The 17185-nt window shown below is 36.7% G+C and overlaps 1 protein-coding gene across 1 annotated transcript in view; it reads right to left on the bottom strand.

Annotated features, from left to right (window-relative positions):
* The window catches only part of CCDC73 (coiled-coil domain containing 73), a 113651-nt gene that overhangs the window by 24420 nt on the left and 72046 nt on the right, over positions 1-17185 (bottom strand). Inside the window, exons 9-11 of the mRNA XM_021685340.2 lie at positions 9299-9427; positions 8739-8798; positions 7491-7595 (exon numbers count right to left, since the gene is read on the bottom strand). Coding sequence (XP_021541015.1) covers positions 7491-7595; positions 8739-8798; positions 9299-9427 — 294 coding nt within the window. The remainder of the gene's footprint in view (positions 1-7490; positions 7596-8738; positions 8799-9298; positions 9428-17185) is intronic.

Below are 17185 nucleotides of genomic sequence, written 5' to 3'. Positions count from 1 at the left end.
ATGTTCTTCTGCAATCTGTTTTTTCTTAAAAAAAAAAAAAAAAAAGAGTAGTTCTTCCTTACTTTCCATACCATGAAGTACAGATCTATCTCATTTTAAAGGCTTCATAGTATTCCATCTATTTAAAGAGTTCTCAATTATATCTAGAATACCAATACGTAATGATGTAATTATGTAAAATTATGGAAATACCTAATAAAAAGCATTCTACAGTTTTAACATTAAAATTCTCCTCTAGCACATAAAGAACATTATTGCACTTTGATAGCCTGCAATGAATACCTATTTTGCCTGCCTTTACTTCAAGATAATGTAAATATTTTTATAGAAGTCATGTGTTCTTCTTAATTTATAGGCAAATAATAGAGCAGGTTCTAAATATTTACAATGTGTTTATTTAATAGATGCTTACTATTTTAACATTTTAACTAATTCAGTATCTATACTGATAACACCATATTTTGGAAGATATACAAATCAAAGTTTAGAGGAGATGTGAGAGAATATACTACCATATCTATTTAATAATAATAAATAACCAAGAGTATTATGTTCTTAAACATATTAGATATGTCAATCATTTCCTGTCCAGACCCATACCCTCATCTAAAAGAAACTCCCTATATCAGATACTCTCATTTAAAAAAAAAAAAGATTTTATTTATTTATTTGACAGAGGGACACAGCAAGAGAGGGAACACAAGCAGTGGGTAGTGGGAGAGGGAGAAGCAGGCTTCCCACTGACCAGGGAGCCCGATGCGGGGCTCCATCCCAGGACCCCGGGATCATGACCCAAGCCGAAGGCAGACGCTTAACGACTGAGCCACCCAGGCACCCCTCAGAGACTCTGTTTCCACATTTTGGAGACTTTCCATCCTTCCATTATAATTTGGACCTATTGCTCTTTCAGTTTGCTACACTGATCAGGTGACCTCTGAGGATTTCCTTCCCTCTTCTGCGGTTGGTTTCTTGGTTCCTAAATCCTATTGTTTCCTCTTTCCTGGTTTATTCCCTTGTCTTGGTAAAGCAAACCTTCCATTACTTCTTGATAAAGGAGGCACAGATGGCACATTTTTTGAGGCCCTCCATGTCTGAAAATATCTTTTTTCTACCAACACATAACAATTCATTTGGCTGAATACAGTACAATTTTGCTTTAGAAATCAATTTCTTGGGGGTGTCTGGGTGGCTTGGTCAGTTGAGCTTCCAAATCTTGATTTTGGCTCAGGTCATGATCTCAGGGTCATGAGACTGAGCCCCATGTAGGGCTCCACACTCAGCGAGGAGTATCCTTGTTCCTCTCCCTCCCCCTCTACTCCCCCTCCTTCTCTACCTCTCAAATAAATAAACAAAATGTTAAAAAAAAATCAATCTCTCCCCAACCACTGAAGGCATGGTTCTATTATCTTCTATCTTCCAGCACTACCAGTGAGAAGCCTGAAGCCATTATGTTGCCGTTCTTATTCTTAATCCTTTATATGTGACCTAATTCTTTTTTCCACAGAGTTTTAGAATCTTTTCTCTTTTAGTATAAAATTTCATAATGATATACATTGGTTTTGAGCAAAACAAACTCAAATTCTTCAGTTCTAGGTTACATTCTCATATTATTTCTTTGGTCATCTCCTCTCCTTCCATTTTCCCTGTTCTCTCTGAAACTCATTAGACTTCTTGGACTGAATCCCTAATATTCTTTCCCTTCTGTTTTCCATCTTCTTGTCTTTTGATTCTACTTTCTAGAAGACTATCTCAATATTACCCTCCATACTTTTCACTGTACTTTTTATGTCTGCTAAAATATTTATTTTAAAGTTTCTCTTTAATTCTGAGTGTTTCTTTATCTAAAGACTCCTAATTCTTGTTTTTATGGATTAATAAATATATTTCTCTTAATAGTGTGTATTTTCTTAGTTTCTCTAAATTTTTTTTTTCATTACCCTGTTCATTTTGTCTGATTTGCATGGCAGAGACTTTCTTCAAGTGCCCAGTGATCCTTAACTGCATGTTCATATTCAGAATGAAGTATTAAAAACCTGGTTGAAAGTTTTGTCAAATGATGGGCTTCACTGTAGGTTGATCTGGTTGAGCAATTTCACCGGGAGCACTTCACTGAACAGCCTGAGCAAGTTAGTTCCCCAGAGAGGAAATTTCATTCTCCTGTCTGGAAGTGGTAAAGCTAGCTGTCCTCTAAATGGGGAAACAGAGCAGGGAGGTCTCAGATTTCAGTATTTAGATTTCCACCCTGTTTTCAATATAATTTTCTCAGTAACATATCGGTAAATTGGCTCTAAAAATTTTTTTTACAGCATTTGTCAATTTTAAACATTCCAACCAAGGGCAATTTCAAGCCACCACTAGTTTTACAACCAGCTCGCAAAATGACAACAGCTTTAACAAACAGCTCTCCCTGGTATAAGCTGTCTCAAGAATACTACTGGATTTCCCAACCTCAGTTGTCCCTCAAACTCTCCAACATAAATTTCCAATCTTCTGCCAAGTAGAAGACAGGCAGTGCCTTCTTGTGCAGGGTAGGGAAAAGAATTGGGAGGTAAGATAGCTTCTAGCTTTTTATTTTTTTTTTTTTTTTTTTATTTTTTTTTTTTTAAATATTTTTTTTTTTTAAGATTTTATTTATTTATTTGACAGAGAGAGAAATAGTGAGAGCAGGAACACAAGCAGGGGGAATGGGAGAGGGAGAAGCAGGCTTCCTGCCGAGCAGGGAGCCCGATGCGGGACTCGATCCCAGGACCCCGGGATCATGACCTGAGCCGAAGGCAGACGCTTAACGACTGAGCCACCCAGGCGCCCCAGCTTCTAGCTTTTTATATAGACCTTCTAGCTCTTGGCTTCCACTGCACATCCACTTCTAGAGACACATGATGCTGCAATTCCTGAGCATTCCTGCAGCTTTGACTGGAGTTTCTAACTTTCTTTCATTTGCTAAGTAAATTACTAATTTTCCATTTTGTTCCCACTTAAAACTTAATTTTTATTGTTTCTTCTCTTTATTTACTTGTCCTTGTGGATTTATTAATGTCATTTTATTACAGTTTCAGAAGGAAATAGAAGTTAATGTGTAGGTTCAATTCAACATGTTTAACCAGAAGCCCAGATCTGGCAATATCTGAACTTATAAAGATTCTGAATTTATTCATTTTTAATCATTCATTAATTTAATAAAATTTAATGAGCTCCTACTGTGTGCCAGATACTCTTTTAGGCTCTTAATGCTACATGCATGAAACTGTTACTGTTCTCGTGGAATTTAGACTTTATCAGAAAATTATTTGTATCTGGATTAACAAACCCAAAAACCATTCTGACAAAAAATGAATATTGCAGCAAGTCAAAATAAAATCATCTGTTAATGTTTTAATATACCAAAAATGAAGTAATTTAACCCTGGCTAATACTATTACTATAGGAGCAAACTAAGTAAATTATTCTGGTTAAACACTATGACTACAGCAGCAGAACTACACTACGTTTAGACTAAACTATAATTAAATCATAGTAGAAAATATTCTCTCTCATGGGAATTCAGGTCTCTATGCTCCAAACTGTACTATTAAAAAAATGAGACAGATGACAGCATGATTGCAGAGCACTGAAAAAAAGTAGGCCATTATGAAGAGTAATGATCCCTTTTAATACAGGTAGAATTAGAATGCTCCTCAAGAAAAACACTTGAGATATCTACGCAGCATAATCTTCAGCAACAGTTCAACACTAATATTTTGTTATACTATATTATCAGTGGTTCTCCAACACCAGTCTATAAACAAGTACTGATCCATGACAAAATTTCACTAGTTAATGGCAAACAAAGTCTATACAAGTCACCAAATGTCTTTTCTTGTAAAGGACTGTATCTATTCAGAGATTATACCCTTAATATGTGGCACTAAAATATTCTTTTTTATAAAATAAAAGTGAGGACAGATGGTGTTGCTTATTTTTAATGTCCTTACTTATCAAAATAAAAAGCTGACAATTCTATCTTGTTCTTGTCAATACTTTGCATGAAATTTCCATATGAAATCTAGTTTCTCTATGTACTATCAAGGCTCAAATAATAATGGTGCTAGTTAAATAGGCATCTGGATTATCTAAGATATTGGCACTTAGAGGTAAAAGATCCTGGGACCATAGTTAGAGTTTTCGTTAACTCAAAGAAACACGTGACTGTATGTCTCTGTGACTACTGCACACTCCACAGAATTCAACAACACATAAACGTTGCATTTAGAGCTCGTGAAGGGTAATTTAAAAGTCGTGGTTTTAGAATAAGTGATCTAACAAAGGTGGCAGTCTCACCGATCTAGGAAGAATACAATAACATTGTAGTGTTGTAGAAACGGTGTTAGAGTAGAATCAGGTCAAAAATTTAATTTTGGGGGGCGCCTGGATGGCTCAGTCATTAAGCATCTGCCTTCAGCTCAGGTCATGATCCCAGAGCCCTCGGATCAAGCCCCACATCAGGCTCCCTGCTCGGCGGGAAGCCTGCTTCTCCCTCTCCCACTCCTCCTGCTTGTGTTCCCTCTCTCGCTCTCTCTCTCTCTCAAATAAATAAATAAAATCCTAAAAAAAAATTTAATTTTGGGTTTACCACTAATTAGGAAGCATTGAACTATATCGTTTACACTTTTTGGATCTCTAGTTCACCATGAAATGAAATGATGGGATTGGCTGTTCACTAACATTTTGTTCATCCTAAAAAATCTGTTTCAACTCCTTTAAATGGACAAGAAAACAATCCTGATAACTGCTACTCCATAAAGAATTTGGGTAAATTCTATTCTATGTTTCTTGGGAGAAGGTTCAAAGTATTAGAGAAAGTCCCACTCCTCTATCTGTAGGGTGGGTAAAGGACGTGGGGGGATACTTGCTTATATCTGGACTTTCAGAGAAATTTTTTCACTAGTCTTACTGGAGGAGGTGAAAAGGGGAAAAGGAAGGAAGAGTTTGATGCCAGAATGCTTCTTCCCTCTCCCAGGTCTAAGTTTTACAGTATTGGGGATAGGCAAGAGAAATGAAGAGAGCAAAACTCTCTTTACATGATTAGTCAAAGAACATCAATGGTGAGGAGACAAATCTTGCATTGTTCAGGTTAAGTGTGGTTCCATTCAATGATGATGAAGTCAGCATAATTTGTGGGGCCCAATGCAAGATGAAAAAAGCAGGGAAAACGCACTATTAAAGGTACTAAAATACAAAACCTTTTCCTTCCTTCATGGTTACCACACCCCCCCCCTCCTTCTTTCTCTCCCTGTCAACTTATCATGGTGTTTTTTATTTTCTATTTAATGTCATGGATCCCTGGGCAGGGGGATATTCACAGGGCAAATGCAAATCCTCACAGATGCCTAAGGGCCTCATCACACAACTCAGAACAAGCAAGATCCACCAGCTATGGGGTTCTACCTCCTGCAAGCTACTAGACCCATGTACTATGCCCTGGCTGGAGGTGGGGAAGTCAACCTTTCTTTCCCATGGGACCTCTGCCCCAATCCATGGCAGATGGGTAACCCCCAACCCACAGCAACTGCCAGGCAGGGATATACCTCAGTATCTGGATTGAGGACTGACTCCCTGCCAAGTCATCTACCTAATGTGCCAACACACTGCCAACCTGAGACAGGATGCTGTAGGGCACATGCAATGGACCCAGACCCTCCCTGTTATATTTAGGCCTCCACCAAAAGTAAGGAACAACAGTAGAACACAGACCTTTCCCCACCAATGTGACCACAACAGTGGTGGGGCAGATGCAAAGAGGATGAGGCCAGGCAGGGCCCAGGATAACAAAGCCAGCAGTCAAAAACTGGTCCTACGAGGCAGCAGGAGACAGAGAAAGTTTAGGCTCTAAGCCCCTAATGCGTGCTCCATTTTCCCATCAGACTTAATTTACAAAACATAAATTCAGAGACAAAAATTAATAAAAATTTCGGGGCGCCTGGGTGGCTCAGTCATTAAGCGTCTGCCTTCAGCTCAGGTCATGATCCCAGGGTCCTGGGATCGAGCCCCACGTCGGGCTCCCTGCTCCACGGGAGGCCTGCTTCTCCCTCTCCCACTCCCCCTGCTTGTGTTCCCTCTCTTGCTGTGTCTCTTTGTCAAATAAATAAATAAAATCTTTAAAAAAAATTAATAAAAATTTCAAGAGAGTGAACACAGAATGTTAAGCCTGAAGCACAAAGCCCTTCTGAGTATGGGTCCCCATGCAACTGCACTGATTACATACCCAGGAAGTTGGCCTTGGCCTCCGCTGATAGTGGTCTTTACATGGGAGGCGACTGTAGTTTTCTTGAGAAATGTTCAGCTTCACCTTCATTACCAAGAATCCCTTCAGAGGAGCACAAATATCTTCCACTAGTCACCCCAGTGGAACACGTGCCCAGCTCCTTCTCTTGAATTGGACATCCCATCACTTGGCCAGTGGCACACAGGACAATTTCTGTCCTTCCACTAACCTCCATGTTCCTTCATGTGGAGCCAAGAAACCACCAAAGTTCTCTCTTCTGCACCTTTCCTGGGCCATAGAGTATCAGAACAAGGATAATACACTTCAAGCCCCATTGGTACATATCACTCCAAAAACTTTTGTCCTTAAAATCTCTGGACCATGGGCGCCTGGGTGGCTCAGATGGTTAAGCATCTGCCTTCGGCTCAGGTCATGATCTCAGGGTCCTGGGATCGAGTCCCGCATAGGGCTTCCTGCTCCTTGGGAGCCTGCTTCTCCCTCTGCCTCTCTCTCTCTCTCTCTGTCTCTCATGAATAAATAAATAAATAATCTTTAAAAAAAAAAATCTCTGGACCATAACTGTGCACTAGTCTATATGTTCTTGGTATAATTCCAAACTTCAAGAAACATATGCCAAGTTCTTCCACATGAACTTATCACATTTTACTCTATTGGCAACACCAGAGTGGACCTTTGAGTTTCTACAGCATCTCAAGCATCCATCTACAAAACAAGATGGCACTTTCCCCTTTTTGTACCCCAGTCTTTACATGATTTTCACATAGACTCCTTCATTTAGCTTATGAAGGAAAATGTACTCCCCCTCCCAACTAGGGATGTAATAGAAAAGCCTCTCTTATTGAACTCCCACTCCCAAGACATCAGTGACGATAACTTCTTCCCCCCTCCAATCATTTTTTTGGACCTGCCCTTAATTTCTGGAAATTCACTAACTACTCTCTTCTATTTTCAGTTTTGGTCTTGGTCACAATTCTAAGACAAAGAAAAAAAAATCCCATCCAATCTTTTACAAAATTAAGTCAGATACTTGATAAAATTGAACATTTAAATAGTAACTTAAATGTTAAAAAAAAATACGTTCATTACTTTAGACATTGATACCAAGTTATGAAGGCCATATCTTATCCCTAAAATTCAAAATGATCTCAGATAAAGTTGGGCAGATAAATGCACCTAGACAGGTAAAGCTCTTAAATGGAAATATACTATCTATATCACTATATACAACCTGATTATTTTCTTTTAACACCTTCAACTTTGCTTCCAGTTCAGTACTAACTTGAGTTTGATGCTGAAGTAACTGTTGCATATGCTGGAAAGAAATGATGATATCCTTTAAAAAAGTATAAATATGATATATCAGTTGGAAGAATTTTAAGATTGTAGGTATGTTTCTAAATTAATTCTTAAACTATATTTTCTAATTTCTTAACTTACCTTTATAGTTTAATTTTAACACCATAATAAGACAGTGAAATAAACTAGTACCACATTTTACTAACTTAATATACAAAATAATTACATTATATGATTTCTTACAAAGTACTATATCCAAGAGTTTTTCAAATAACTAACAGTTTTTTTAAATCATGAGACACTACTGGAAAGTGTAAAGAATTTAAAACCAAAACTTTTGTTGGCTTGTCTTAAAAACAGAAAATGTATCACTCCTGAAATGTCATATTGCTAATGAGCTAGGATGTCATAGTATGTATTCAGAATGAAATGGAGGAAAAGCAGAAAAAAAAAAAAAAAAACAGGAGAACTTTTCTTTCACAGACCTTTTTTAAATAGAAGAATTATAAATATCAAATAAATTCAAATGAGGGTATAACATCCTATAAATGCATGCTCTAAGCATACATATATTTCAATAATTATCTGCTAGGGTACCAATAGTCTAAACTATCAAGGAAAAAACTGATTTATTTTTATTCTATTTATTCATTAAATATTTTAATGTAATATTTTCCAACTTTATTAAGATATAATTGACATATTCTATAAACTCAAGTTGTACAACATGATTTGATACATATATATAGTGCTAAATGATTACCCTAATAAGATTAATTAACATCTCTATCACTTCACATAATTACCAGTTTTGTGTGTGATGAGATTATTTATGATCTACTCTCTTAACAACTTTCAAATATATAACACAGTTTTGTTAACTAAAACCATCATGCTGTTCATTAAACTCCCGGAACTTACTCATCTTATACCTGAAGTTTGTACCCTTGGATGAACATCTCCCCATTCCTTGGATTTATTTTTTAATGGAGCATAGTGAGACCCGGTTAAAAAGGTACACTTGTATCCATTCAATAGGCCCTAACTGAGTACTTACTATGTGCCAGGAACTGACCTAGACATGATTCCATTTGTTATTTAACTTAACTTCTTTATTTCCCACATTATACCTGCTTTTAAAAATATTTACTGGCTCTCAAAATATCTTACGATTGCTTGCCTTTTTTTCTTCTTGAATATGTGTGATCTCTTCATTAATCTTCTTATTTAATTCCAACTCCTTTAAAAAAATTGAGTAATTTTAAAGTTATGATATAAAATTCAGCAAATTCTACATTTCATTCAGTGCTCAATACGTTTAGGAGAGTCAGGAACCCTTCTCCTACCCCAGGGTACCAACATTCGTTTGCTGGTGAAGCAGTGGCTCCTAGTGAAATGAAGGTGGTACGAGACACCAAGCACCAGCCGCTGTGCAAATTTATAAATATTCACGTTAAAAAATTACAAAATTCCTCATCTCCAAAAGCTCTTCTGGAGACACCTCTGTACCACAGATTACCTGACATTATATGAAAGTGGAAACAAAATGGTTATAGACAAATTTTGTCTTAAATTCCTGCCGATAATGGCAAAAATTACCTAATAACAAAAAATAATTCACAATATCTTTTTTTACTATGTATATTAACTTTACAAAGAAGGAACATTTTTGTATTATAAACCTGGAATTCTCGTTTTATGAAAACAATTATATAAACATGAATACATTTAATTAAATACCATGTTGAGTCTTTCTTGAAGTTCTTGAAATTTTTGTTCTTTAATTGTTAAATGGATGTTTTCTTCTCCCATCTTATGTTGACATGTGACCTTGGACTTTATCAAGTCTGACGTAACTTGTTTTAGTTCCTTAACATAAGAAATATAAACAGTAAGTTCAGTATAAACATTTCATCAAAGCAAGGTATTTTCTGACAGTTTTAAAGTCCATTTTAAACCTATCATTATAATTTACTGTATTTCACATATCAAGATAATACTACTGGTCCATCAAGGTCTATTTCCCCTAGCTCCCTTGCAAGATAATTAGCCAAGGTGGGAATGCTACAGGGATAGAATGCATGATTTTTTTCCCTTAAAAAGAGCTAATTTCCCTTAAAAAGATACTAACCAAATGAACTAACCAACCAGAAGTAGGGTGTTTTCAACTTATTTAACAAAAATCTTCTGAGATAAAAAAAATAATAAAAGATTATCAATTTCCAAGTTCATTAGCATCTAATAAGAAAAATTTGTGTGAGAAATAATCATAATCTAATGTGATGAGTGCTATATTACAGGAATGTATAGAAGCATAAATAAAGATTGGTGGAGGGCATCAAGAAGGCATTATTAGGAAAAGTGGTTTCTGAATTGAGTCTTTAAAGATAAACTTGCAAAGAGGACAAAAATGTAGACATTCTAGACAAAAAGACTGTACGTGCACAAACGTGCAGAAACACGAAAGAGTATGGCACTTTTCAGGGAAACAGAATAGATTATGGCCGGAGCTACTATGTAATGGATGAGGGGGAGGAGTAGAGTATTCATGTTTGTGGCTAGAAATCTGACAGGATTCAAATATTGAAAGGGATTTGTAGGCCAAGCTAAAAAGAGCTTTAATTTTATCGTATAGGCAATGAGGAATTAATAACTGAAGGATTTTGAGTAGAAGAAAGACATAAAATTTGTAATTCAGAAAAATAACTCTAGCATCATTACAGATTATTAGAATTGAGGAAGATACAAAAGAAGTCTTCATTTGTGAAGTTACATGTTCACTTAGCTTAACAGATATCATCCAAACACATTGTAATTCTAAAATACCAACTTCTAAATTGGTGTGTAATTTATTTTTCTGCTGTTCTGTGTATACTGACTATATTAAATACTCAAGAATCCGATTTTCACGTTCTTAACTACACAGTATCTGAACTCCCTTTGAATTCTGGAGGAATTCTACATTATAAAAGTCCACTGTCCATAGAGGAGCCAGAAATGCCAGATACTAGTTTTATAAGCATGAGGCCAGATTCTGCTAATCAGATGCACCTGTCCCAGATATTGGATCAGGAAGCAGTGTCACAAAGAACAAGAACTGTTGTAAACCCTTCTGTTGTAGGCTTTAGGGGCAATGCTAGTAACAACACATTTCCATGAACAACAATGGTACCACTGTAGGAGTGGCATCCACTACAGTCAACAGTGACAGTACAACCTACAGTGTACTAATATACTTTAGTTTTTCAAAGACTGTATGTAAGAACTGAATAAATAATAATAACAAAAAACTCTTTTGTAGAAAAAAGTTCATTCATTAGGGTGATAGATTACAGGAAATTGTTATTTTCTTCATTGTACTGATTAGTATTTTCTCTTTCTTCTAAAGTAAACACGTATTTCTTAAGTATCAGTGTATAGGATATATATATATATCTCCTATATACAATATATACTATATATATATAGTGTAGTATATAATAGTATATTAAGCTATGGAAATAGGGGCAATCACTTAGAGTTATTAGTTAGAGGAAAGAAGATGGCAAATGACTGGGTCCTAAAGAACTCCAACACTCATGGATTACAGAAGAAGCTAATATAGAAAGCTGAGAAGTACAGTCAACTGAGGTAGGTGGAAAATCAAAAGTGTAATACTCAGGAAGCTGAAAAAGGAGCAGCAGAAAATAGGGCTGCCAATATGTCCAGAGTTCTACATGTTCTAGCTTCAGATGCCACATAAAAACCACTCAATACCTAGTTCAAAATCCAGGAAGAAGGATTAATGGTTTTAGTTCACATGTCCCTTTCAGATATGTGCATTGCATAAAACGACTGCTAAAGTAACTGCACATGGATCAAGAGATAGGACTCGACTCTTAGAAAAGCAGGCAGACAAATTAATGGCCGGTACAAAGAGAACAATCAACATGTACTGAATAATGAAAAAAGTCTGAACAAAGGAGGTATGCCTTGAAGAATGAATAGTATACCAGATATCCTCCATTTATCTGTCCTGACTCACTCTCCACCCTTTCTTCACACTGCTCTGTCCCCTGTGTGCTGATATCTGTGGATATAGCAAACAATTTTTCTTGCCCTCTGGCTCCTGGTTGGGTTCAATCTCTGGAGGGCACCAGCAAATCAGTATGCTGGGAAGACAGACTGAGGTATTTCCCTGTTTCCTCCCTACATGGACACAAAATGACAATAGCTCTCTACCTTTACCAAAGGTCACTGCACCTACAGCTCTCTCCAGGTTCCCAGTATCTGCTTCCTTCCCTTGCCCCCTCAGGTTTACGTGGTATAATCATCCCCCCACCGCTTCTATCCCTGTGGTGCTTCAATGCTCCTCCTGGTTTCCCTGAACCCTGCCCTTAACTTTGTAAACAGCTTCTTCATCAAACTTTCCTTTTACCCATTCCAAGGTGCCATCTATTTCCTGACTCAATCCTGTTTAATTCAAGTAAGTTGAATTAAAGTGTGGGGAGGGGATATGGAGGAGAGCAAAGGCAAAAAGGAAGGAATAATGAAGAATTACGATGATTGCAACAAAGACTTTGCATGAAATAGAACAGAAGATGCTTAAGAAGCAGTAGGAAATGATGTTGAAGATATAGAATGGGGCCAGACCATGGAAGCTCTGAAAAGCCAATTAAAGAAGTATGGGACTAAATCAATATGTTGTACACCTAAACTTACACAATGTTATATGTCAGTGATATCTCAATAAAGCTGGAAAGAAATTTGGGACTTGATTTGGTAGGCAAAAGAGAACTATTCAATCTACCCCATTCCTTCTATATATACTAAGTATCTAGCATGTCAGGCACATAGAAGCAATGCATCAAACTAGTAACCCAGTTTGGCAACAAGAATGAAGAAAAACCAAGGGCACCTGGGTGCTTCAGTCAGTTAAGTGTATGCCTTCAGGTCGGGTCATGATCCCAGGGCCCCGGGATCCAGCCCCACATCAGGCTCCCTGCTCAGCAGAGAGTCTGCTGCTCCCTTTCCTCTCCCTCTCCCCCTGCTCATGCTCATGTGCACTCTCTCTTGCTCATTCTCTCAAATAAATAAATAACATTTTTTTTTAAAGAATGAGTAAAAACCAGATAAAAGAACACTGGCTAAGGGGCTATTTTATTAATCCAGGCATGAGATGATAAATGTCTATACTATTAAGAAATGAAGAAGGGCAAATGTGAGATCTTCTAAAGGAAGATATAATTGAGTAGACAAAGGGAATGAAGGAAAAAGATTATTCCAGAGTGTCTAGGTGAAGCTAAAAGAAATGAAAAACCATGAAATGTGGAAGAGAAAGCATGACAATGGAAAGGAAATGGGAAGTCTGCTTCACTGATGAAACAGATGAAAATGTATTAAGACAACAAGAAACAAGAGATGAACAATGTTCTGAGACTGTTAAGAAAGCCAAAAAATCCCAAATCATTATGCCTGAGCCATAGGTTGTTGTTTTATTAAAAAAAAAAAAAGTCCTTCATTCATATTTTTTCAAATTATAAAAGGCTATATGTGATGAATTCCCTCAAATGAGGTTTCAATGTCCCAGCAGTGGTTCATCTTCACAGTCAGCAAGAGGATTTCCTTTGAAAGAAGGGTTGCATGAATTTGGGGGGATGTGGAGGGAGAAAGGAGGGATATGAAGAATGAAGAATTAATCCAATGTGTGCCCTGCTGACCCTGAAATTACAGTAAGTCATAAAAGGAGATGACCTGCAGGCAGTTGAAAAAATAGAACTGAGATTAAGGGAAATGTGAGGCTGGAAATATAAAGTCATCTGCATGAAGTGAATGACTGAATCACGGAATATGAGAGCTCACTGAAAGAGACCTTAGGATAGAGCTTTGGAGGAATGGAAGAAAAAGGATAATCAGGGAGCCAAAGGAATTTGTACCAAAAGACCCTCAAAAAGTGAGCTATCATACAGATGTTATAAAATGAACATATTTTATATTTTAAACATCTATTATTTTGTACAAAACATATTATTCTGTAATTAAAAAAACAAAGCGTCAGTATCAGGATGCTTTGGTTACTAGTATTAGAAAACCGTACAAATAATAAGGACATTTATTCTTCCACATAAGAGAAAGTCCAAAGTTGGGTAGGTTCTCCACTTTTATTTAACACAGTACTAGAAGACCTAGCTCCAGCAATCAGACAACAAAAAGAAATAAAAGGCATCCAAATCAGTAAGAAAGAAATAAAACTTTCACTATTTGTGGATGACATGATACTATAGATAGAAAACCTGAAAGACCCCACCAAAAACCACTGGAACTGATAAATGAATTCAGAAAGTCACAGGATACAAAATCAGTGTACAGAAATCTGTTGCATTCCTATACACTAATAATGAAGCAGCAGAAAGTGAAATTATGAAAACAATAAAATTACTAGGAATAAACTTAACCAAAGAGGTGAAAGACCTGTACTCTGAAAACTATAAAACACTGATGAAAGAAACTGAAGAGGACACAAAGAAATGGAAAGACATCCCACGCTCATGGGTAGGAAGAACAAATATTGTTAAACTGTCTATAATACTCAAAGCAATCTACACACTTAATGCAATCCCTATCAAAATACCAACAGCATTTTTCACAGAACGAGAACAATTCTAAAATTTATATGGAATCACAAAGACTCGAATAGCTAAAGCAATCTTGAAAAAGAAAAACAAAACTGGAAGTGTCACAATTCCAGATTTCAAGTTATATTATAATGCTGTGTAATCGAAACAGTATGCTACTGGTATAAAAATAGACACAGATCAATGGAACAGAATAGAAAACCCAGAAATAAACCCACAATTATATGGTCAATTAATCTTTGACAAAGCAAGAAAGAATATGCAATGGGAAAAGGACAGTCTCTTCAACAAATGGTGTTGGGAAATCTGAACAACTACATGCATAACAATGAAACTGGACCACTTTCTTATACCATACGCAAAAATAAACTCAAAAAGGATTAAAGACCTAAATGTGAGACCTGAAAACATAAAAATCCTAGAAGAGACCAAAGGCAGTAATGTCTCTGACATCAGCCATAGCAACATTTTTCTAGATATGTCTCCCAAGGCAAGGGAAATAAAAGCAAAAATAAACTATTAGAACTATATCAAAATAAAAAGCTTCTGCACAGCAAAGGAAACAATCAACAAAACTATAAAGCAACCTATGGAATGGGAGATATTTGCAAATGACATATCCAATAAAGGGTTGGTATCCAAAATATATAAAGAACTTATAAAACTCAACACCTCAAAAATAAATAATCCAATTAAAAATGGGCAAAGACATGAACAGACATGTCTCCAAAGACAACATATAGATGGCCAACAGACACATGACAAGATGCTCAACATCACTCATTATCAGTGAAATGCCAATCAAAACTACAATGAGCTGTTGTTACCTCACACCTGTTAGAATGGCTAAAATAAAAAACTCAAGAAACAACAAAGTATTGGCGAGGGTGTAAAGAAAATGGAACATTCGTGCACTGTTGGTAGGAATGCAAAGTGGTGCAGCTACTGTGGAAAACAGTATGGAGGCTCCTCAAAAGTTAAAAAGAGAACTACCCTATGATCCAGTAATTGCACTACTGGGTATTTACCCAAAAAATACAAAAACACCAATTCAAAGGGAAAGGGATACATGCACCCCTGTCATTATAAGCAGCATTATTTACAAGAGTCAAGATATGGAAGCAGCCCAAGTGCCCATTGATAGATGAATGGATAAGGAAGAGGTGGGGTGTGTGTGTGTGTGTGTGTGTGTGTGTACATACATACACAATGGGATATTATTCAGCCATAGAAAAGAATGAAATCTTGCCATTTGCAATGACATGGATGGAGCTAGAGAATATAATGCTAAGCAAAATGAGTCACAGAAAGACAAATACCATATGATTTCACTCATATGTGGACTTTAAGGCAAAATAAGAAAGAGAGAAAGAGAGACAAACTGAGGTAACTGATGATTACCACAAGGGAGTTGGGTGAGGGGGATGGATGAAATAGGTGAAGGGGATTATGAGTGCACTTATCATGATGAGCCCTGAGTAATGTATAGAATTGTTCAATCACTATATTGTACACCTGAAACTAATATAACACTGTATATTAACTACACTGCAATTAAAAACTTAATAAAAAGGGCGCCTGGGTGGCTCAGTTGGTTAAGTGACTGCCTTCGGCTCAGGTCATGATCCTGGAGTCCCGGGATCGAGTCCCGCATCGGGCTCCCTGCTCGGCGGGGGGTCTGCTTCGTCCTCTGACCCTATCCCCTCTCATGTGTTCTCTCTCTCTCATTCTCTCTCTCTCAAATAAATAAACAAAAAAAAAATCTTTAAAAAAAAAAAAAAAAAACTTAATAAAAAATATTATGTAGCCATTAAAAGGAATGAAATCTTGCCATTTGCAACGACGTGGATGGAACTGGAGGATATTATGCTGAGTAAAATAAGTCAATCAGAGAAAGACATGTATCATATGACCTCACTGATATGAGGAATTCTTAATCTCAGGAAACAAACTGAGGGTTGCTGGAGTGATGGGGGGTGGGAGGGGTGAGGTGGCTGGGTGATAGACATTGGGGAGGGTATGTGCTATGGTGAGCGCTGTGAATTGTTTAAGACTGTTGAATCACAGACCTGTACCTCTGAAACAAATAATACATTATATGTTAAAAAAAAAAGAAGAAGAAGAAGAAGAAGATAGCAGGAAGGGGAAAATGAAGGGGGAGGAATCGGGGCGGGGGGGAGACGAACCATGAGAGACTATGGACTCTGAGAAACAAACTGAGGGTTCTAGAGGGGAGGGGGGTGGGGGGATGGGTTAGCCTGGTGATGGGTATTAAAGAGGGCACATACTGAATGGAGCCCTGGGTGTTATACACAAACAATGAATCATGGAACACTACATCAAAAACTAATGATGTAATGTATGGTGATTAACATAACATAATAAAAAAAAGTGAAAAAAAATAAACATAGATAAAAGATTGTTGAACATCCAACCCGGAAATAACTACTATTGCACATTTAAGATTGTGTCTGGGTAGGTGTGTGCACGTGCATGCAGGCACACACGCTTTTTTTCTATAGATATTTTTACTTCTACTAAGATGAAATTACACAATAATTACTATTTTGGAAATGTTTTTTCCACTTAGTATTACAGTTAGCTTTCTATGCGGCAAAGATCAATGGAGAGCATAATTTTAATACCTGCATGATAGGCCACCTCCTAATGTATTTAACCAATCTCAATTAGTAGAGCTTCACATTACAACAATGTTTGTAAACATTGCTGTGCTGGACATCCTGGACTTGTTTTGTTATTGTTTGAAGATAATATTCCCGAGAGAGGAAGAGTTAAAGTCTATGAACTTTTTTTGCAGCAATGAGACATGTTGCCAAGTTCAATAAATAGATTTCCACCATCAAAAAAAAAAAAAACTTAATAAAATAAAACTTAAAAAACTTAAAAAAATAAAACTTAATAAAATTTTAAAAAACGAACAAAAAGTTGGACAGGTTCTTGTGTTGGTTGATTCAGGCACTCAATGATGAGGATATTTAATAAAGACTAGGTA

The sequence above is a fragment of the Neomonachus schauinslandi genome, chromosome 11 (genome assembly GCF_002201575.2).
Source record: "Neomonachus schauinslandi chromosome 11, ASM220157v2, whole genome shotgun sequence".
NCBI lineage: Eukaryota > Metazoa > Chordata > Mammalia > Carnivora > Phocidae > Neomonachus > Neomonachus schauinslandi.
The sequence above is the reverse complement of the archived record's forward strand: the minus strand, read 5'-3'. Positions and strand labels throughout refer to the sequence as shown.